This window comes from Phymastichus coffea, unplaced genomic scaffold, assembly GCF_024137745.1.
Source record: "Phymastichus coffea isolate CEN01 unplaced genomic scaffold, Cenicafe_Pcof_1.1 PCOF00201, whole genome shotgun sequence".
NCBI classification, from domain to species: Eukaryota; Metazoa; Arthropoda; class Insecta; order Hymenoptera; family Eulophidae; genus Phymastichus; species Phymastichus coffea.
Genome location: NW_026707012.1, coordinates 3,317 through 26,641, shown reverse-complemented (window position 1 = coordinate 26,641; position 23,325 = coordinate 3,317). Strand labels below are relative to the sequence as shown.

Genomic DNA, 23,325 nt, shown 5'->3' with positions numbered 1-23,325 from the left:
GATTTAAACTGTGGCCCATAATGCCTGCGAGCCATAAAGCTTACTCGCGCGCGGGCAACGTTTACTGCCAGTAAAACGCGCCTCGTAATGAAAATGAACGACAGAAAAAAAAGAAATACGCCAACAACAGCAACAACTCGCGGCGTTATTTTTGCCGTTGAGGTTCTCTTTTCTTTCGGGTGGGGTTCTCAATGTTGTCGACGCTCCGGTGTGCGAAGAAGAAGGCTGATCGAACGGGTATTCTGAAACGGCAGCTTTGTGAAAAACAAACAAGAAAGAGAGAGAGAGACAGAGAGAGACTCGTGCTTCCTTAAGTTGCTTTGTTGGTCATTTCCGTCGACGAGAGATTTCGCGTACTACACACTGCGATGGGTCAATTTTCTTGTTGCGTTCTTCCGTCTCTCTTGTTCGTGCACTCGCTTGTCTGTCCCGACGTGTTTTAAGTGTCTTTTCTATTACGGTTATTTGCTGGTGAAGGGAAGAAAGGGTGGGAGAGCGCTTATTCCGCAAATAACTAGGGCTGCGGCAGCGTTTGCGAAAGCTTAATTCGATGAAAGCGCAACTTTATCCTTTTGATTGGCAAAACAGTGTTTCTTAACCCTCCCACTGCATGAATTTATATCTGCATGAAAAAACATTAAAAGTATGTCACCATATGCCAAAACAAACACATATATTAACGTTATTAATGAAATATCTAAATATGTTTTCCACGTTATTTTACAGTATTACGAAATGTCATATGGCCTCAACGTTGAAATGCATAAACAGGTAAGTCCACTCTGACATTACATATTTTCATAGCAACATTGATTTTCGATCTGTCGATTCGAAAATGACTGCTGCGCGTTTCGAAATTGTCTGAAAAAAGCTCGTCAATAACAATAAAAACAGTCGACACTCGTGCATAATTCAACAATGTGCAAATAAGGAAAAAAACAATCGCTTTGGAGAAAAATCTTTGGTAGTCGAAGCCCCAATCTTGAGTGTATAAACGCGCCTATAGAAGACGAAGAGAGTGAGATGGCAAAGTGGCGCGTATAGAGACGAAGCTCGACGTTCGTCCAACGAAACCCTCGTCGTCGCGACTACGGGAGTATAACTTTCGTCTGGCGTTGTGTGTACATAGCGGGGCGCCTAATCTAATATTAAAGGCCCCTAGCGAAGCTTGCCAGCAAGAGAGGAAGTTCCACCACGGATTAGGGGATGATTTCAGCCGTTGTTCGCTACTTCCTCTCTCTCTCTCTCACTCTCTCCGAATAAATATGTAAACAAGCTAATAACATGCAAATGGCGCGACGAGCTTTTAATTCGCAGCCGGCTACGACGACGATCGACGTCGCACTGACACGACAACAATTGAATCGTTAGACTGTGAAATATGCGTACGGATTCCCGACTGCAGGAATTCGCCAAGAGGACTCGTTTGAATTGTAAACGAGAGGCGTTTTCGGAGGAAAAACCAATTATATTATTGCCAACTCCTACAGATTAGCAAACTTTTCCTTTCTCTCTTTTTCAGGAATGAGCTAGCGCTTTTATTTCATCGAATGATATTACGGCGTCTTTTTTTTTCTTTTTTGCACGGATAAAAGAATTTATGTATAAAGATGTATATATTTTCAGAAAAAAGAGGGAGAAAATAGAAAAAAGAAAGAAAAAATTTTTATCTGCGACGAACCAACAAGAAGAGTAGTCATACATATTTATTATTCCGGCAAAGCGCGCACGATTTGAATTTTCCCGCGGCTGCGTCAGCAGAGATAGAGTCTGATCGGTATTCGGAACGTATGGAGAGCGGGAGAGAGAGAGGACGCGTCGTATGTTAAAATTTTTGGGGGGATATAGACGGGAGACGATCGCTGCTGCAGCAGCCGCGGAGAAAATATGGGAGCAAGCGCGCGAAAACGAGTCGCGCGCGAGGTCCGATACGAATAAATTTCATGGCCCGAGGGATTTATCGTAATACCGCGGCGACCGATTCCGATTGCGCTGTTCAATATCACTTGTACGCCACGTATGTCGCTTCCCACGAAATCAGGACTCATCTCTTTGGAAAGAAATGTACTCGACGACGATTGCCCGCGAAACGAATAATCAACGGGGCTGAGAGGACGTAGCGGACCAATTAAAATTCATGCCGATTCAGGAAACGAGGCGACTGCCCGAGCAGCGGAAAGCAACAAAATGAGAAGAAGAAAGCGATTCTCTCTCGTTTGCTCTCGGGCAGCCTCGTCGAACCAGCCGTGCGGCAGCGGCGGCGGCGGCGACGGCGGCGGCGTCCCGGCAGCACGCCATTCTTCAAGAAAGCGCTCGCTCGCGCGCAAGAGAGAACTTAACGGAATAATTCAAGGAGGCGGCTGCCATGAAGCGCCGGATAAATAAAAGAAGAAGTCTTCCCGTTCTTTATTCTCTGGGGCTGCTGCTGGTGCTGCTGGTGCTGCTGCTCCGAGCAAATTACGGAATATGGATGCGCGCAGCTTCGACTTGTAATCCTACGGGGATAAACAGCCGGCTTTTCTGCGATTCTTTGCTCTTATTTTCTTCTCGCGCTCGCTTTACTTTTTTATACGCAGCCGTGCTGGCTGCTTTGCTTCTGTTACATAATGCTCACGCCAGCGCACACCAGAGATAGATAGATAGAGAGAGAGAGAGTGAGATATGGATAGCTTCGCATGAAAAATATGAGCCTCGCTTTTCAGTTTGAATTTCATATCATTTTTTCTTCTCCCTGCTATTGGAATATTTATCGGTGAAGGCAGCTTCTAAACCATAATTTCCGCGCGGCGCGGGCTATCTTCATCGGTATAATTTCGCGGGAGCAGTTCAAACGGAAAGTAGTTTGTGTATGCAGACAAATTGATTTGGCATTCAGCAGACAAAGAACAGCAAATACAAGCAGTATACAGGGGAAGAAGAATATTTCGCGGATCGTTGAAACAACCGTGTTCCTCGAAGCCTCTTGTGAGCGAGAGAGGTAGAAAAAAGAAATGGTAATTCATTATCGTGAATTGAGTGAGATTCCGAAATAGCTGGCAACAGAATTTGAATAATCGCCAAACTAGCCGGTAACAACTCGAGAAACAAGAAACACGTAGAGTGGACGGACGAGGCAAGGCAAAAAAAAAACAAAAAAAAACAAAAAAAAAAAAAAACAAAAACAAAAAACAAGCAAAGAGGGGAACACACGCATACAAAAAGAATCGTCCTCAGAGCGTGGCGGACAAATCCCTCATCCCTTCTGGTCGTCGTCGTCGGGGCGCGACGTGATGAGAATAATGGGCGCATTTATTGAATATTTAGCAGTCTTCGTCTTCTCGTGTCTTTCTCTCCCCTATTTTTCTGACCGGACGCTCTCGAATCGCAAATCGGATCTGCGCCCCGGCAGAAAAACAAGCAGAGACAAAAGAGGGTTCGGTAAATAGTGGCGAAAAAGTCGAGCGCGCCTACTTTTTGTCCTTTTTGCCTCTCCGTTGCCTTCGGCCTTTTTTTTTTTCTTCCCTCTCTTCCTTGTTGGGTCCTTTGCCCTTTGAGCCTTTTCGGCCGGTCTGGCATGGAGATTTCAGCAGCGGTATTTCACCTATGGAAATCGTCTGCGCGATTCCTTTAAATGGCCCCTGTCCTCGCGAAAAGCGACGATTACGCGCGCGCGCGCGCGTGGACGGACGCGCGATCGCCGCAACTGATGGCTTAACGGGAGACGGTTATTCCGCACCGTTGAAAGAAAACGCGCCGCTAATAAAGCTGAAACTGCTGGTACTGGCGCGACTAATTGAAGCAAACTCGGTACTCGGTAAAAACAACTATGTGTGGGTGGGAGCGGAAGGGGTGACGCGCGGAAAAAAAGGAAAAAAGGACCGAGAGTTGGTAGTATTTTTCGGACTTTATTTCAACAACGAGCCCGAGCAGAGTAGTCGACGAGGAAAAAAAAAAGAAACTGGCGAGCAAAACACAATGGTCGCTGCGCGCTGCCGGGGAATATCGTGCAGTTTGCGCGCTCACGGCGTTGGAATACAGAAATAACGACGAACTTTTTTACGATATTTGTCCTTTCCATATCGCCGTGTGCGGCGGCGGGGTGGGGACGGAGATACACGGGGAAAAATCTGATCGGGAGAGGCGGAGGGTGGAATGGGCAAACAGAACGAGAAAGAAAAAATTCAAAACGTCCACAAAGCCCAAACGCGTGACATCCATGCGAAAAAAAAAAACCGAACGAATGGCGACTGGCGACTCTATAAATCGCCGAGAGATTTGTGCTGCTGCCGTATTTCAGTGTTCGGCAACAACACACCGTCGTGCAAGATAGCCAGTTTGTTGTTTTGCGTTTTTTTTGCAGTCGGATGGAATATAATACGCGGATCGCGCGCGACGCGTAATACTCCGAGAGAGGGGCGGAGAGGGGGAGGGGGAGGGGGACGAGAGAGAGTTTGTAATGGGAGATAGCGCCGCCGAGGGAATTGATTTTCGGATGAAATTTATTTGACGTCGCTGGTACTACCGTTCATTTTTTCTGTTTTTGTTTCACCATCGAAAGCGCAGTGATGCGAGGAATCGCCCTGGCGTCGCGTTTTACTTTATTGAGGGAATGGAGTTGTAAAAAAAGAAAGTTGATGAACCGATTTTTCCACTGAGATCGATTGTTACGAGGAACATTGAATGATTTGGCAGGCTCCCTCGGAAGCCTTAGGAAGAAACGAGAAACGCGCGAGTCGCAGCGTGCAATCGGTACGAGTGCCGACGTCTGCGCACCGGTGCGCGCGCGACGACCGAATCTTCGACGCTGGCTTGCAATCCAGCGCGCGCGTCGCGGAAAAGAGTCGGCGCTGCTCGTTCGCCGCGAGCGACGTGAATATCGCGAGCGCGAGTTATTAACATACGAGCTCTGGCGGAATGGCTTACTCCGCGAGTGGCTCTGGCAAAGAGGAATCCGCTCGAGTAGCTGTGCGTGCGCTTGCGAAGCTTTGGATACAGAGTCTCTCCGGAGATTTGCGCTGCTCAAGAGGCTGGGCAAACGTGTTTATGTACCCGCGGAGTGGATGATGATTCTCAGTGTTGCCGAGTGCCGGCGAAATTGCTTTTGCTCGTAGGTTAATTAAGTGTTCAAGGAAAACGACCGATGAAGATATCAATGTCCGAGAGCGATGCGTGTTTTGAAACGGCAGGCGCGCCAAAAAGCAAAAAGCAGTCGCAGGCTTATTATTATGCTCGGACCGTACGCGGCGCGCGTGTACACTGAAAAACGAGCAAACACAGGCAACGACTGCCGGAGGGACAGAATGATTTCGGATAATCGAGTAATCAGGGAACAAGCGAGTCTGGAAAATTCGCGCATAAAAATGTCATTCCATTGGGTACACCATTTAGACGCTCTTTGTTCCCCTGTCGCTTGTTCGAGCGCGGGCGTCGTGTAAATGGCTCGGAAATTCGGCATCGGATCACTTCGTAATATTTGTAGGAGAGCGAGCGAGAGCTTTCAGCATATTAGCTCTGCTTTAAAATGATAATATTGTGACGTTCACGAGCTTGCTTTTGAGTGACGTTCGCGAAGCTTGCAAAATTAATTAAGCTCGCTCCCTCGTCATCTCTCTCTCTCTCTCTCTCTCTCTCTCTCTCTCTCTCTCTTCGCGTGACTGTGCGAGCTAGATATATTCATATATATATATATATATATATATATATATATATATATATATATATATATATAAGACCGTAGCCGAAATAAAAATTTCTTTCCCTGAATTAGTAAAAGCGAAATAACCCAGAGACTTTTTTTCTTTAGCACTCTCTGCGTAATTAATACGGCCTAGCGATTCGGTAATAGCGATGTGCGGGTAAAAAGAAGAGGAAGCTCGGACTGCGAATGTCAAAGAGAGCGACCTCGTTAAAACCCAGCAAAATGAATAATGAACGAGTGCGAGTGAGGGAAAAAAAGCCGAGTAGGGCGCCGCATAGAAAATGGCCCGGGAAAAAGCGAAAGGGCGTGGGTGGGAGGGAGGAGATTGATCGATTTAATAAGCGTGAAAGAGAAGCGATAACTACCATTCGGATAATGAATCGACCAAATGCAATTGGATTTTTAGGAGGGCGAGAATATAAGCTCTCGTTATTCGCTCAGCCGACGCCACGGGGGGAAGGCATTACTTATGCAATAAATTTCAGCAGCTTTTCATCCTCGTCAACATATCCACGCTAGTTGCCTCCGATCTGTCTTTCTTCCGTCGCTTAGCGTCTATCAATGCTGCGTTATTCTCGCTCGTCCATTCGTTCGTTATCGCGCGACAATGCGTAAACCCTTCACGCGCTCGCCACCCGCGTTCTGCAACAAAGTGAAACCCAGTCGTAAAAAGAAGGGCTTGTAAATAATTCATTGAGAGGTGAAAAAAAAAGTACAAAAACAACGCCAAGCGGAAAGTAAGCTCGTATACGCCCTTATATTACATTTAAACCGAAAAAGGCACCTCTGTATTTTGTTTTTTTTTTCTTCTCCCTTCCCACATCGCCACGGATTTTTATTTACGAGGTAACATTAGCGTTAACAGGAGCACTTGACGGCGCGGCGCAGTGGAATTGGATTTTTTGCTCTCTCTCTCTCTCTCTCGAACATGCGCAGGTGAGGCGTAAAACTCGTGCTCAAATGGCTCTTAAAATTCTCACCGATATCGGCCCCGCCAATACCCGAAGGAGCGCCGAGCTACTCCCACCTTCCTCCGATGCGGATCGTAAAAGTCCGAGGCGAAGTCGCTTCGCGCGCTTGTCTTCCTTCTCCCCTTTTCCCCCCTCCCCCGTCCTTCCTTACCGGAATCTCGAGTTTCCGCCCGCTTAATCTTTTTATTCAGCGAAGCTCTCGAGAATTTTTCTGTTGCCGCGTTTCCGAAAGGGCCGAGCGACGACGTAGTTTGCTCGATTTGTTTCCTCTTTCGCGACTTTACGGTATCTTGAGGCTGAAAACTGTGAATGCAGCAAAAGTGAAAAACAAAAGACGGCTTAGGTACATGAAAACGGCGGCCTACGCGCTAGTCGGGACGCATTGACGCGACTGACTAGATGCGATATCTACTGCTACGGAATAAATTTAGGTGCGTTTCATCGGGCGTAAAAACACGGCCGAGCGTAAACGGCTCGCGGTATTCGAAAGTCACTCGTCGGATTTAACAGCGCACAATAAAATTAATTCGTCAAATTAGCGAGCGCGATAAAAACGCATTCGTGGTGGACTGAGAGGGGGACGGGGGAGGGAGGAACGAGGCATTAAAACGATATCATTAAGGGGCGTGCGTGCGCGCGCGAAGCGATACTAACGACAAAGAATTTAAAGAGCTTTCTTAATTAAAAGCGGTTGCCGGCGAGGCGCGCGACCGCGGAATAAATGTGGTCGATTACACCTGGTCGGACAACAATTATCTCATTTAATTCGCGCGCGCGCTGGGCACACTGAAAATAAAGCAGCTCTGTCTCGCTGGCGGCGCAATTATCCGCGGCAGTAAAGACAAAAGCAGCAGCGACGAAAAAAACAAAAAAAAAAAAAAAGAAAAAAGAGGAGCTGGCCGAGTGCCTCTGGCCGAGTTTAACGACTTGCGGAGAGGATCGGAGAGACTTTACGATCCGTTATGCGATACATACACTCACGCACAAGACCGAGGCATTTTGTCTTCGTTCGAGCTCTCTCTCTCTCTCTCTCTCTCTCTCTCTTTCTCTCTCTCTTGCGCGCCCGCGTTCGCTGCCTCCATTAGCGGCTTTTATAGCTGGATTTTACGAATGCGCAGCCAGCGCTATTATGCAGCGAAGTAGGAAAAAGAGACAGAGAGAAAGGCTTGCACTCGTTAACGGATCGTTAAACGCTTGTACGCCAGAGCAGAGAGACAGAGGGGCATCGCGCTTAAATCATTTAGCTTGGCGAGCCTGCGACATCGCTCCGTCGCTCTTCTTTTTCGAGCCGTTTTGTGTCGTTTCGCGGCGCGAGCGCGCAGGCCGATGATGCGGGGCTTCTTTTGACGAGTTGCCGAGGGATTAAACGCACTTTACGCGCGCGCAGACGGGATGCAATTTTCTCTCTCCCTTTCTCTTCAATTATCTGAAACCCACGCCGGGTTCGCAATGGCGAGCTTTGTCAATGCGAAAGACACTTTTCATCAAGGCCGTGTCGTGGACATTTCGAGACGAAAGCTTGCGCGCGCGAGCATTTCTGTTCCACCGATACGAATACGAACGCATTTGTGGCAAATACACTAAATTGTCTCTTTTCGCTCCATTCGCGGGCAATAAATTGAAGCAAGTCGTACAGCGCGATATCATCTGCAAGCCGGGGGCAAACGTTAACCGCCCGGTTTGGCCGTGTAAACCAAGCTGCACTCCCTCGAGGGACGCATAAACTTTATAACGCAAAGCGTTGACGACGAATGAGCCACTGCTCCTCCAAGGCAGTCAGCCCTCGCGTGCGCGAGCTAATTAACCGCCAATTGATTTCGCGTTTCCAAGCACCGTTAGATAATACCAAGCTCCATTGATTCCTTTCGTCGAATGAATATCCAAGCTTTTAGTCGGTCAGCTTCGCCCCCCCCCCCCTCCCCTGCCGCGCATTGATTTCATTCGCTCGTGCGCAAGCTTATTGAATGAAACCGGCTTTCTCCCTTCTATTTGGGCTTATTTATTGAACGCGATTCTTGTTTTAGGCTCATTAATATTTCACGGTTATGAAAAGCGCGTTCTTTTCTTTTCCTAATTTTTTGTTCCCTTCCATCCGTGAATGGTGAATGAAATGAATGAAGCTGGCAGTTCAGTCGATGGCTTTGTCAAAATTGCTCAATTTATTTCACGAAACGTCGATGGTATCATTAATCGATATATAGATTCGGTCTTCGAGAGGAAACGAAGATTTTGCGCTCAGTTATGAGCGCGAAAAAAACCTTGCGACGAAGCTCGCCGCCGAAGAGAGCAAACGCGCTGGCGCCGCAAGCTTGTTTTTGATGCTCGTCGCGGCGAGCGATACACGGGTGCGCGCTCTATCGAGATTGAGGGCTAGGAGTGTGCGATAGCGTTATGTCTGAGCTATCAACGACAAGGCCATATAACTCTGCGTGTCTGCTGCTTGCTCGCGTACTCTCCGGCATGCCATTAACAGCCAGTCACTACACTACTGGCACGAGCTTACGACGAAAAAAAAGCCACGTAAATGGTAAATCGGTTTAGGTGCGCAAACTTCACTTTGCGACATAATGTGTTGTGATTTTTTTGGCTTATTTTTGAGTGGGTACGTGCTGATCGTATGGGCTATACGACGCCGATACTCAACTGTGTTTACGTGTTATACCGACATTATCGTGAAATGGCTTAGTTTAGTGTGCTTTTTATACTACAAATTACAACGTCACCAGTCACGCGACCCTCATTGTTAATTAAAACTTTCGCTCAGTGTGAAAAAAAAACTCGCAGTCATTTGGGCAGTTGTCAAAGTAGCTATGTGAAAGAAGCAGCAGCGAGCGCCGAATTGTTCAATTGCAAAATCGAAAGCTGAGACAGAGGGGCGCCTTTTAAACGCACGCCCCATTGTAGATTCAAACTCTTTGGGCGTAGCTGGAGCGAACAAATAACCTCTCGCTCGCGCCCTTTTACCTTTCTGCCCCACCACCACTCCATTTTTGCCGGAAGCAGAGGGGAAAGAGCGCCAGAGGACTTTCATTTCTATGCGGCGGGAGTTGAGAGAAAGAGGCGTTAAAAAGAAATGTCGTTGGGAAAGCTCGACGACGACGACGACGACGACGACGACGACGACGACGACGACGACGACGACGACGACGACGAGGAGGACGACGACGACGACGACGACGACGACTACGACGACTGCGACTACGACGAGAACGATGACAAAGACGGAGAGAAAAACAGTCCACCAAGCGTCGGTCGTTAAGGACGATTTTCATAGCTACCTCCCTTCCCTCTTTTCTAGCGAATTACCTCGTCGACGATGATTCTCCTTCTCGTCCTCGTCGTCTGAAAATCGCGGGATTATTCCATTTGTGCGCAGCCGTAAAAGAGGGAGGAAACTCTCTAATTCCACTGGCACGAGAAAGAGCCTTTCAAACGGATTTTTCCCCCCTCTTTCCGTCTCTTGGATTTCGCAATATTAAATGTCCGCTACTATTTTACATTCCGACGCCGTGCTGTGTTTTTTGTTTTATTTCCTTATCGCGCCTCGGCGGCATTTTTGTGCGGTTGGTGCTCGCTTTTTCCCTCCGGCTTTTATGGCGCGCGCGCGGCTACATTTTCTGCGATCTGCGAAATACTTCTCCGCCTACTCCTCCCATCGGTTATTAGCGTTGAAACACGCGAGATGCTTTATTGTTTCTGCACGGGCCAGAGACGTTAAAAAGTAGCACAAATTTTTCTCGCCAAGCGCGCTCCGTCGAATCGTTAAGTAGGTTACCCGGAGCGCGGCGAGCCAATAAATTTTGAGAAACTTGAGCGCTTTGTAGTGTTCTTTTTGTTTGCCGATCGAGCCGCTTTTTCGAATTAAAACATTTTATCGCCGTGCCATTTTTCACGCCTGCTTCGAGCTTTTATCCCCGAGTCTGTACGTCAAATTTTACGTGGCTCGATCTACCGAATGACTAATGGTCAAAGCTATCTTCTAAAAAAACATTAACATTCAAATCGCGTTGAATTCATTCATCAGAAAATAAAAGAAAGCTCACTTCAATATCCAAAAGAATAATATTTCAGTGGGGTGTAGGTGTCGCGAAGGTTTTCGACGGAGAGAGCAGTTGAATGAGAGAGGGAGGGGGGATAAGGGTAGTGATTGTGAAGTGTAGAGAGCAAAGTTAGCCGGCGGGGGCGTCGACGTCTTAACGAGGCCGCGCTAATTTGGCTTTCTCTCGCTCGCTAGCGCGCGCGTTTCATTTGTTATGCCACCACGGCTTCTCTCTCGGTTTTCCTTTTTTTTTTCTTTTACGACGTTAGAAGAGGGGGCGCCACAACGAATAATTGTGCTCGTTAAACGAATTAAGAGCGCGATCAAGCCTTTACGAGGGTCGGCAAATTATGAAGCTTACTCTAACACCTTTTTTTTCGCTAATGCCATTTAATTCCTCGCCTCTTTGCATCACGGGTCTCCGGCGAGTTGTTACTTTGCTTAGAGGCATCGTTCTCAGTGCAGCTGCGCGCATTATGCGTTCGTGATTAGCCGTGACAGACCCTGCTCCCGTCGACTAATTGGCATATCTATTGCTTCAAGCGGGGGTGTTTGATACTCATCGATCGGCTTTCGAAAGCGATACCGCGTGATTAATTTACGCGACAAACGCACCTACGCGTCTTGTCGGCTTTTTTTTACACGGCAGCTGTTTTCATCTTTTCTCGATGTCCATTCCTCTCTTTCTCAACCTCGCGGTTCTTGACTCGAATCGCCGCAACGTTTGGCACCGTCAAGGTACGGTTGGCGAAGGCATTTTGCGTCGTACACCCATACTCTAATAATCCCCGAGATGACTGACCGAGGCGCTTAGCACTTGTCTGCTCGTGGCACATGAAAAATATATGAAAAAATATAATTACCATGTGAACGGACAGAGTCGATCGGTTCGCCGTCGAGAGGCACAATTCGCTCGGAATATCGAGGTCGTCGAACGAACATGTATTAATGAAAACCGCAGTCGCGCAAAAGACAGACGCGGCAGCGTCATAGCAAATAATCATCGTGCATGATGTTGATGATGGCATCGTCGTCGCGCCGTATCGCGCGCTCGACCGCAGCGAGCATCGCTATCTCTCATTCCGCGCGCGCACACGTAGAGCGCTATGCAGTAGCAGCAGCGCTAGCCAATTAGCATATCGTGGAGTGAGGCTAATCAAACGCGAAATCATAGATTGCATGGAGGGAGAGAGAGAGAGAGAGAGGTAGACAGGTTGGGTAATCTTTGCGCAGTCCGTTAATGTTTAGCGCAATCAGCGATAATGGCGGTCGGCTGTGGCGCGTTTAATCAAGGCAGTAGCCCGTTGCGGCTTGTGGCAGCCAAAGGAACGGCGAGAGGGGGCAGGGGGCGCGCGGGAGGGGGAGAGCAGAGGCTTTATGGCCATGCGGGTCATATATCGGGCGAGCTTAGCGGTTAGGCAACGCCTCGACCAGAGAGTGGCCACTCGCCCGAACAACACCTGACCGCACGCTCGACACTGTGTTTGCTCTCGCGCCAGTTGTATATATGGCTCTCTCCGCGCTCGCTGCACTTTGCAGCCGGCGTACGTATAAACCCCAAGCACGCGAATACGTAAGCGTTGCGGCCGACGACTTCCGAAGGCCCTATCAAATTCAATTTGCCGGTCGGTGCGATACTTTTCATTCGGGACCGACGATCGAGCTCGAGGGTTTGCAAGCAACTGCGAGACGCACACGCGAGACGCACTGCTCCACGTAAATATGGTGTTTGGCAGCGGCAGCGTCAGGTGTCCGTAGGCATACATCGCGCGACAGCCCGGGGACCATTGTGCTCTCTGCCCAAGGGATTTGCATAGAAGCGACGCTGGCTCGCAGCAAGGCCTAATAAACAGCGACAGAGAGACGCCTTCAAGGCGTTCTTCGTCCGCTGCCCCCCCCCCCCCTCACGCTCTCTCTAGCAAACTGCGAGCGCTGCTGTGGTCAGCCTCGTAGCACAAAGACAGTCCCCACTGCATGGATGTCGCAGCGCGTACGTTGGCACGTTGGCGTTCGCGCCAACTCTCCGGTTCGCGTTGTTTAGCTTCAATCGAAAAATCCACTCGACCGCGAGAGCCGTAGTGTAAATATCCTGCGGGCGCGGAACCAAGTGGCCGCTAATCGATCATCACTAGCCTAACTGCTCTCCGCGAGAAAGTTACACTTGGAGAGGGAGAGAGAGGAAATTGCCGGCTGACTCGCCTTCCCGAGCTAATTAGGGATTCGGATTAAGCCCTCCGCTGAGGCTCTCTCTCTCTCTCTCTCTCTCTCTCTCTCGCGCGCGCGAACGGTTAACTGCCTAACCGCTACTTAAAGGACCGTGCTCAACGGATTTTCTACGAGAATGTGTGTGTGTACGTGCTACTGGCTTTACTCTTTGATTTTCGTTTTCGACGAGTGTATTATTTTAACTGCGTTGAGTTTGCAATAGATGACTTGGAACGAGCTTGAAATACACTAGATACGTAGTTATATTAAAGATTTAAATAAGCTCGGGAGAACTGGGGATATCTCGATCTATTTGTACCACGATCGAAAAATATCTGAAAAATCGGAAAACTCCTTGAAAAAACATAAAAGCGATACTTGGAAAATAATAAATTAATTTGCAACGGCACACCCAATGAACCTGTTTGTTGCTCAGCCCGCTGGACTTTGTAATCTACTTACGGCATACGAGTTGATGTCGGTTGTCTTCCTCCTTCCCAATGAAAATTTGAAAAAGAAATCCACGTATGAAAAAGCGTCCAGCGCGAAACCGACCGGCAAATATCTAGCAAACGCGATTAGAAATAATGGTCGTGCCATCGGACAATGGCGTACACGCCTTCCCCGCTGAAAGCAGCTTTGCGTCGAGTAGACGTACGTCCTGCTCGTGCAGGTTATAAGCATCAGATGTTCGCTTTGCCGATGCACTGGACGCGCTGACGCGGCAGACTCCCTCGTTAGGGAACAGAGCAAAGGAACGCGCACTCGCGCGCTCTGCGTCCGAGGTGATAGCGCGAAACGAGAAATTGGCTTTCGGTGGGCTTCTCGTTCGAGCTGGCCGATTAACAGTGCAATTGCCACGCGAATGTCCCTGGAACGCCGTCGTGGTAAAGTGGAAGCGGGCGACATCTGGCGGTGCCGGAAGAAGAAAAAATGACCCGTCGAAAATGTTGAAAGCGTTAATTAACGCCGCGGTGAGCAAAAACGAAAAGGAGAAAGGCGGCGGCGCCGCGTCGTCGTTTGAAAAATCTCTCGGTGTATCGGATTATCGGAAAAAAAGTGAGAGGGGGTTGGGCCGGGGAGGGAAGGTGGGCGGAAGCTCGCATTCAGCGCACGTACAAGCTCGCGCGCAAGAATTTTTATCGAGGCTGAAGTGCTTTGCATTTGGCTCGTTCTTTTTTCGTCGTCGATTTTCATTTCCTCTTCCTTTTCTCTCTCTCTCTCTCTCTCTCTCTCTCTCTCTCTCTCCCCGCCCGCCGACATACTCGCGCGGAGTATCGAACGCGCTTTCTTGTCTGCTGTAACCGTACGCTTCCAGCCAGCAGCACGAGAAGGCACTCTGGCTTCCGAAGAGGATGCGAGGCCAAAAGGCTTGGCGTGCGCGCACACGTGCGTCGGCGTGCATGTGCTAGGTAATGCTCGACCTGTGTATAACCACGGCTTCTCTTTTTGTCCTTGCTGCTGCTGCTGCTGCTGCTGCTGTTGCAGTTGCAGAGTGCCTCGGCGATGGATGCGAGTTTGCATAAACAATCGACGACAACTTGGTTACGGAAGAGGAAAAAGAAAAACTTTGTCCAGCGCGGTTATTCAACTTCGATGCTGAGTAACGACTCGCGCTCTCGCTAGTACAGGAATCCCCGGCAGCAGTTGGTCTAAGATTGATTTCCTTACTGCTCGCCGCCTTTCCCTCCTCCTGCATCTGCCTGCTTGCAAAGGTGTCAAAGAAATCGGAGAATTATGCGCGTTCGCTCATCGGGCTACAAAGCGCTTTGCACGCGCATATACCTATACACTGAGCCTCGAGACGACTACTGAGATATGGCCTTCGATCGGCCCTTTTCTCTTCTCGTTTTTTTCTGCGAGTTGCCTCTCTGTCCGCGAGTTTTCCATTCCATTTGGTAAATTGCCTCGGAAGCGAGTATCGAGATTTTAGCTGAATTGTAATGCCGCTACAGTCGAGGGGGAAGCTTGCGGTTTCTCCTCCTTTGTTTTTTAGTCGATGCGCCCGTCGAGATCAATTCTTTTTGTTTCGGGCCAAGAGACGCGTTGACGATGCAGGCGTGCATTTTTATCGCGTGCTAAATGGTTTTCTCTCGGCGAGTGCGATAGTTAAGGCTTAAACTCAACAACGAAGTGCAATGAAAAACGAAGGGGTAAAAAGTGGCGGTAAAAGTGGCCGAGAAGAGAAAGAGCAAGAAACAGAGCAGAGGGACGGAAGATGAAGAGCAAAGCCGACGAGCACGAAATCGAGGGGATGTCGTAGCTGCGACCGGTACTTAAAAGCCTCGCGTGGAGCAAGCAGAGCGGAAGGAACAGCTCCGCTCGTCGTCGCCGTCGACGAGTTGTTGTTTTAATTACCCCTAAGGCAGTCTAGCGCCCGTGCGCGCGCGAGTCATTAAGCCGCTAATTATAACGCACGTGAAAATGAGTTGTGAATTTGCCACGCCGTCGCTGGGTACAATTGCCAAGTTTTCGTAACGATCGCACCGAAAAGTTTCCATCGCAATTTATGCTCGATTTCTTTTCGCTGCTCTCCTCTATTGAATTTCCATGCCGGGGATTTGTGGGCGTTTATCGACTCGCCCGGGTGCTTACGAACGCCACGATCTTTCGTGCTGATTGGATTAGGCAATGCGTTAAATCTTCATTTGCCTTCGTTGCCCCCCTCCCGCCGACCGTTCCGCTCCTTTTATTTCGGTCTTCCACTCTGGAGTACGGATTGCTTGCGAGTTCGGAAAGCCGCCGAAATAGATTGATCCGCGTTAACAGTTTGATTATCAGGCTGTCGGGCTGCGTGGTCAATTACTAAATGAAAGGAGAGCCGTGTATAGTGCAAAAGAAAACTGGCGGCGTGCGCGCGGCAAAAAAACCTGTTGAATCCGCGAACTAACACAGCACAGAAGTGAAAGGCAGCATGTAGGAAGTTACGAAGAAACGCGCGTATTTACACCTCGTGCTAAACGCGACGTTAAACCGTTGGCATATAAATAGGCGGAGATAGATTAACATCGAACGTTAGCTCCTTGCCGCCGATTAATTCTGAAAGCTTAACTGAATTAGACGTTTGCTTTTTTGCTTTTTTGCTCTTTCGCGAAACTGGTTTTCCTATGCTGCTCAACGAGCCGTTCTCGCCGCAGCTGATATGCTAATTGCACTTTTTCCTTTCTTACCGAAGGGCAGCCGAGTGTTTTACGACGACAAGTTGGCTAATCAATTTCCAGAGCAGCGAGTAAGTGCTGCGTTTTTTTCTCACTCAAACTGATTGGAAACTCGCCGATCGCAAACTATTTGTATTTCTACGCGCGCTCGATGCTTTTTGCCGGCCCAATCGAACTCCATTTCCGCGCTTAATGTACGGACCTGCTGCGAGATGCGCTTTTTCAGACAATTTCGAGCGATAAATAAAGCAGTGAATGTAAATGCAAAGCCTAACTTATTTTTTGTGCATTACAGACGGAAATATCGAAGAGGTTGAACGCCATAATTGCGCAAATCCTGCCGTTCTTGTCGTCGGATCATCAGGTGCAAGTCGGCACTGCGGTCGACAGGGCGAAACAAGTGACCATGACCGAGCTCAATGCCATCATTGGAGTAAGTGGCCATTGATCAACTGTCAATAAGCGCACAGGTAGAATTGGACGAAGATTGATATTCGGGGAAGCCCGGGGGCTACGCGTGACAAAGGCTAGAGACGACGAGACACGTGCGGCTCTGTATCTGCTGCAGGGCTCGCGTATCGACACCTCGAGTCGACGACGACGACGACGACGACGACGACGATGACGATGACGACGACGACGACGACGAGCCAATTGGCGAATCACGTCGCTGCCTCTCAAAGTCAATAATTCCGATATAGGCAGAGCGAGAGAAAGCTGAGAACCGCTGCACGTCTCGGGAATTCGAAAGCGCGAGCGGGCGAATCCCTCCTTCAATATTGCTCCTCGAGCACTCAATTTCCTCCCTATTAAGCTTTCCTCAGCCCGCCGGGAGCCGAGTGGAATTGATAAGGACAGATAGCACAGCACTGAGCGTACTACTGCTCTCGCAATCTTCTCCTTCTCCTACTCTCCTCTTTGCCGTCGTTCTCGTTGTAGCAGCAGCAGCGGATAAGTTATAGTGTTATGGCGGCACAAGTACCGACTAATCAGCATTCCGCCGAGACGGAGAAAAGGGGGAGAGAGAGAGAGAGAGAGAGAGAGACTGAGAACTCTGCCAGCGAACTTTGTCGCATAGCAAATCCTGCCAGCCATCAGCCTGCGGATATATATACTCGCTCTTTTCTTTGCTGTATACCCCATCTCTTCCTCTCGCGTGCGCCTCGTGTTTCCATTTCAGAGCGTCCTTTCATAACCATTTGCGATATCTTTATGCGCTTTCTCGATATAAGCGCGACGTTGTTATGGCAGTCGAGAGATTTTTAGTGGCTTTCCGAGAGCTTCTGTTGATCATTACCTAGTCCACGGCGAGCGTCGCCACTGAATTTTTGATGAGATTGACGAGCTTTTGAAAGTAAGTCAAACTGCAAAGTGACGCGTTCGCGGCCCTAACGTTATTTGGTATCGATTCTTTTTGCAATCCCATCGGCGCTCCTGATTCAACTATATATCCGGGGACTTAACTTTATCTGCGGCTAAATCTTTGCCGCGACCAAGCTTCGCAGGCACACGGCGAACGATGAAATACGACTGCTTGAAAAAGGAATCTCACGATTGGTCGTCAATGTAAGACGATAGTGCGGCAAACGCTTGATTGAGAGTAATCGAAAGAGGGGCCGATTGGAAAGTGTAGCAAGCGAAAAAGAAAGGGAAATGAATAGCGATGCAACGCAACCATTACACCTGAGCTTCTTGGAAAGATACATTAGAGGCGAAACGTTGGCGCGGAAACACTCTTGAAAAGCCATCTCCTCCTCTCGGGAGAGAGCGAAAAGGCAAGATCAAACGAGATTCACCTGTATTTCTCTCCGGTCCGCAACGCGTCTACGTATTTTCTGGAGCTTCCCCCTCCGCCCCTTTACACTCTCGCTACATCCATCTCCGTCTTGTTCCTTTTCCTCCTTTATTTTCAGACTCGAAGCTCTGGGACTCGGAAAAACGAGATTCGCATCGGCTGCTGCCTCGGCGAAGAATGGAATGAAATATACTAGCGAGCTGGCGAGAGAGAGGTTATCGCCGAGAGGAGCTCGAGAAAGAGGGAGAGAAAAAGACAAGTCCTTAACCATCCTTCTTTTTCTCGTTCCGCAGAGGCGCCTCTTTCCTACCAATTGGCTCTCTTCCCATTTCTCCGCTGCCGACTTTTCTCCCGACGCTTTTCCTCGTTCGCAGCAGTGGCTTTACGGGCTCTCTGCTTCGCAAAGTGACTTGTTTAGTTTTGTATCCGCTCTGCCGCTCGATCTGGCTCATCTGCCGATTGGACTTTCCTCCGCGTCCGCGATCATCTCCATTGTTTGGCCGACGCTAATTGAACGCGTTGCGCTTGCAGTCCCCCTCGTCCATTCAGTGCAGCTCCCGCGCGAGCTTTCCTTTTTGGAAAACCAACTTCCCTCCGCCAAGTTAAACTTTTCATTCGGACACGCTCAAGCGCAAACTTGGCGCGACTTCGGCGCTTGTACTCGTATATATTCTCGCTCCCTCCCGATATCCGAACTATCTCGTTACGATCTGCGCCAGAAGGCCGATTCATCGGGCATATTATGCGCGTGTGCGTCCCTTTCTCACGGCGCGCGAGCGTGCGATGAAAAATGTATTCGCCGCGTGAAAAACGCCTCACCGTTATTCCGTCCTACATACGTACATAGCCAGCAAAGTCATGTTTCATTCCGTCCAAATTACGCATATATCCGCTAACATTTCATTCGGCGCCGAGAATTACATAAGTTTTAACGAATGTCGTCATTGTTTTTAGCCCGGGCGCAATAAACTGAGCGTTAAAACAAGCAACGTTGACTACTGCCCACAAATACCACGCGCGCCCATCGAAGCGTTGCGGGGGCGAATGATCAAGTGGGCACTCGACGCGATAATCGTCCCCGCGGACTCGACGAATTCCCCGCGCGCATAATAAATCCTGCTGCTGGTGTTGGCCTCGGCTGCAAAACGGAAAAACAACCAACAGCCCGATGCGGCCAAGGAAATACAGCGGGAGAGCGAGTCGATACACTGAAAATTCCAAGCTGCCGCCAGATGCCAAGCGATAGAGAGGTTAACCGAGCTGACAAATGGCCGAAATTCTCGGGAAAGTTGGACGAGCGCGGGACTCGCAGGTGCTGCTGCTTCGGCAGTGGTGGTGGAGTCTTCCTTTAGTACTTCCGGAAATGAGTCGATCGCTATAATAAGGCTTCTTGCATCCTTGTCGCCTTTGCCTTTGCTGCTGCGAACGATTTTCAAGCGTGTCAACGGTTATTTTCCGTAATTAGGAGCTCGAGCTCGTGCCTTTTGCGCTCCCATTGTGCCTTTTCCCTGCACGATTGGAACACAATGACAGCGATTTTTTCTCTTTATCGCGCTCGCACTCACAAAGGAGCCTTTGTCTTCGCACTGATTAACCGAGTTACGCGCGTCGCGAGTTCATTCGAAGGAGAAAACACAGGCGAGATTGATCGAAGAAGCACCGAGGCGCGCGCGTAATAAAGAGATCGAAGCGCCGTGCGTCTGGCGTGTAATTTCGCACGGGGTCCGCGAGCCCTGCGACGAACGAATCGCGCCAGCGGCGGCGCGAGCCGCATCATCCCCGGGATAAAAACGAGCCGAAGATATCCGTGATTATCGCGCCGCGATAATCGAGAGGAGCTTTCTATCTCTCTGAAAAAGGGAATTGCGCGCGCACGGCTCGCCAATTTTTCCGGGGCTCGCCGCGAGCTAATTATAGAGCTTGCCCATCGCCGCGCTCTTTCAGCCGACGCATAGGCGCGCGTAAACCCAACTACGTTCTCGCGTCGTCGTAAGTGCTTGCTTGTGTTGCCGTACGGTCGATCAAACGAGAGAGAGAGAGAGAGAAAGAGAGAAAAGACGTGTTGCTCTTTTTTCTTTTTCTTTTTTTTTTTTACGATTACGCGCGGCAAAATCGGCGCCGATGCAGACCCCGTGCTTTTGCGCACAAGTGTATCCCTTGACGGGCGGTATTGCGATGCATTCCCGGCCGGCGTTCCAATTACTCGGCAGTCGGCTTGGCCTTCCTCTCTTTTCCATAGCTCGGTCGCGTCGAGTGCGCAGCAATAACGTTAATGAGCACGGCGAAACGCGGAGCTCGCCGCACCCTCCCATTCCCCTTTCTTCCTTAAACAAAAAAAAATGATAACCATAATAGATCACGCCAGCTGCATTGGCCGGCAAGCAGCCTACGCGGGCTATTATATCGTTAAGCTCCATTTAATTACCGCTATGAAAGACGCAGCGAGCGAGGCGAGCGAAACTTAGTCGGCGCGCGCGCGCGAACGTAGCGCATTCCCTCGTCCGCCGACGTCTTGCTTCTCGCGGCGCGCGATCACGTGAGAGGGAGGCGCGAAACCGATCGCCTCGTCAAACCGAAGATTACAATGCGTGCGCGCACTCGGACGCGGGCGTTGCGCCGGCCAGTCAATTCACACTTGCTTATCCTTTTTTTTTCCTCTTTCTTGTGGACGGGGTGAAAGCGGCGCCTGTAAATCTTCAGTTATCGGCGTCATTGACGACCCTTAGCTTGTTTACCTTTGCAAATGAGTTGTGCAGGATACGCGTGGAGGAGGAGCGATTGCCAGAGGCTCGTCGTTACGCGTAAAACCAGATTTACTTGTTGATGCAAATTGTTAAGAACGAATGTTCGTTCGCTTCGTTGATGCGTAACCGTAACGTTCAGATAAATTCATCATCGCAGAGTGAACAGACGTGGGCTCAGCTTTTGATACAGCCTTTGATGCGGAGCAATATCCATCACCGAAAAAAAAAGAAAAAAAAAGAGACCAACTCCTCCACCGCCGAAAAAAAACCACTGCCAAAGCAGCAATAATACAGCAAAAGCGCATCGCGCCGCACCGCGGATAACCAGTCGGCATAAAATGCTCAGCGAGCAGAAAGCTCCCACGTGTTTTATTTATTTTTTTTTCTTTTTTTTCGCTTCTATATATGCCACATGTGTGGGTGGGCAGATTCGTTAGCCTCTCCGGTGTTTAGCGAACGTGCCTTCGGCCAAGCAAATAAATGAATGCGCGCACGTGCGCGAATGAATAATTTTATTTGCGGTAAGAGCTTTCTCTCTCTCTCTCTCTCTCTCTCTTTAATTCACGGCAAGCAGCTTTCGAGCCCTCGTCCCTGTTATTCGCTTTTTTCATTTCTTTTTCAATAAGCTCGGAGAACTTTTCAATATCCCTCCCAAAAATAAAGTTAGGCTCGGTAGACAAAAAAATTTAGGGTGAACGAACGTGCACCGAGAGAGAAAGCGTACAATGCGAGTGACGCGTCGGGGGAGTATCGTTTTTTTTTTTTTTTTTTTTTTTTTTTTTGTTGCGTCGAGCACAGAGATATAAAATATTTAACGCGTGAGGCGCAGCAGAGAGGAAAAAAAAACATAACAAGCGGGGATTCCCGCGAAGTTTTGATAAATACGAAACTATCACGCGATGAGCCTGAGCAATATGAATATTTACTCATATATCATTGCGTCGTCACTCGCTCGCTCGCTCCCCCCGATTCGCGTCAAATATTTTGTTCTCTCGTGTTTAACTTTTGAATGAGTGAATCTGCGGGACACGTATCTCGCGCTTTATCGGCAGTTTCCATTGAAATCCACTGTTATTCATGGGCATTTGCGTTCGACGCAATATGACGCGGCGAATCGAAATGTTACGACGTGATTGAAAGGAAGCTGCAGCAGAAGTTAATTGGATATCAATCTTTGTCGAGAAACAATCTGGTCGTTTGGTACACGGTAACTTAGACGTAAACTGTTTGTATCTAGCAACAGAGGCCTGACTTGCCGAGGTTACTGCAACAGATGCATGCTCAGCAGTTGCCCCCGGGTGCAACAATAGGTCCACACCCAGGTTTACCGACATTGCCAGGCTTAGGTCCAGGCGGTGGCCTACAAGTGCCAACATCGGCATCAGCAGCACTGCTCGGTCTTGGATTGCAACCTGGTGCCGGGGCTGCACCATCCGGCTCGTCGCACCCACTCAATATGCTTGCCAAACCTGAATTGCACCGCGGACAACCAGACGATCTCAAGACCAACGGCGGTAAGTGTTTTTCAAGTTTTTAATGCATCCCTCTAGACGCGAGTTTGAAAGCTTTTCCGTAACAACGTCAACGGCTTGACCTTCTTTTCTCTCTCTGTATCTCTGTCTCTCTTGAATGCGAGCTTTTTTCGCGTTTATGGATATATACTTTCTCGCTGAAAGGAGAGGCTTTTTGCCTTGAAAACAAGCAAATGGACTGCAATCAAACGTCTCTCCAAGCTCATTTCAGTCGTGAAACACGAGAGCGTTTCACGTAACAAAAGCTAAAAGGTGTCAGTTTGGTCGCGTATAATCGCATTACACGATCGAAAACACGTCCAACGGTTCTGGTCGTTGTCGTTCGACGAACTGCGGCCACTTCCGTGCTCGAGATAAGCGCGTAGCGCTGCACAGTTGCAGTCGCGGACAATTTCTGCGAGCCGCTCGCCTGCCTGCCGCCTGCCTGCCCCGCGTGGCGCGATCTTTTTATCGCTTCACCGAACTTCGTCGCTGCGCGCGCTGTCTCTTTGCCGCCTTATCGCGATGGGCGACGGAAGAAAAATAAAGACCCGAAGCTCTCCCGCTGCTGTTTTCTTTACGTCGCGTGTGGCGCACGACGAGAAGCTTCGCTGCTCGTCCCGAAAGAATGTGAAAAGCGGAATCCGTGTCTAAATTGAAACATTCCGAGCTTAGAGAGGCAGAACAAGAAATATGAATCACTTCGGTGATATACACACGCACGCACGCGCAACGTCGTTCGAAATCCCATTCGCATCTCTCGCTGCCCGAGTACAAAAGAGCAGCCGCGAGCGAAAAAAAAAAACCACCCATAACGATCTCTCCGCCGGAACAATATAGCTCTGCAAAAGATAATCTATGTGTATTTTTATTTGGCGGTCCGAAAATAATCATGCCCGTCTAATTGCGCGACCTCGATTCTCACCGGCATATCGCTATATAGAGACTACTCTCGTTTGCCAACGACGACAAAGTCTCGAGAGCTCGGAGTCACTCGACACGAGTAGGGCCGCTTCCTCTTCTCTTTTATCTTCACCTCCTCGTTCCGCCTGCTCGTCCGTGACTATCCACTCCCCGCCTCGCTCTTTCCCCTCTCTTTTTCCGCCACTGCCGGCCTTTCCTCGGATGAATTTTCAGTGGGCTTTCTCTCGTCACGTCAATTTGCAAGTCCGATTCGCCGCTGCGCGCGAGTGTCGTTTGCCGCGCGCTGCTGCACTGGTTTTTG

The 23,325-nt window shown here is 49.3% G+C and overlaps 1 protein-coding gene across 3 annotated transcripts in view; it reads left to right on the top strand.

The window, feature by feature from the left end:
- The window catches only part of LOC131673853 (transducin-like enhancer protein 3-A), a 50,921-nt gene extending 28,718 nt beyond the window's left edge, over positions 1-22,203 (top strand). The window contains exons 4-6 of one of the 3 annotated variants that reach the window (XM_058952192.1): positions 727-771; positions 16,346-16,483; positions 21,833-22,203. In XM_058952192.1, the coding sequence (XP_058808175.1) occupies positions 727-771; positions 16,346-16,483; positions 21,833-22,126 (477 nt within the window). In that variant the 3' untranslated portion in view covers positions 22,127-22,203. Of the gene's footprint in view, positions 1-726; positions 772-16,345; positions 16,484-21,826 lie in introns of all 3 variants that reach the window. The other 2 variants (XM_058952191.1, XM_058952190.1) reach the window with 2 other exon arrangements.
- The last annotated feature ends 1,122 nt before the right edge of the window (positions 22,204-23,325 follow it).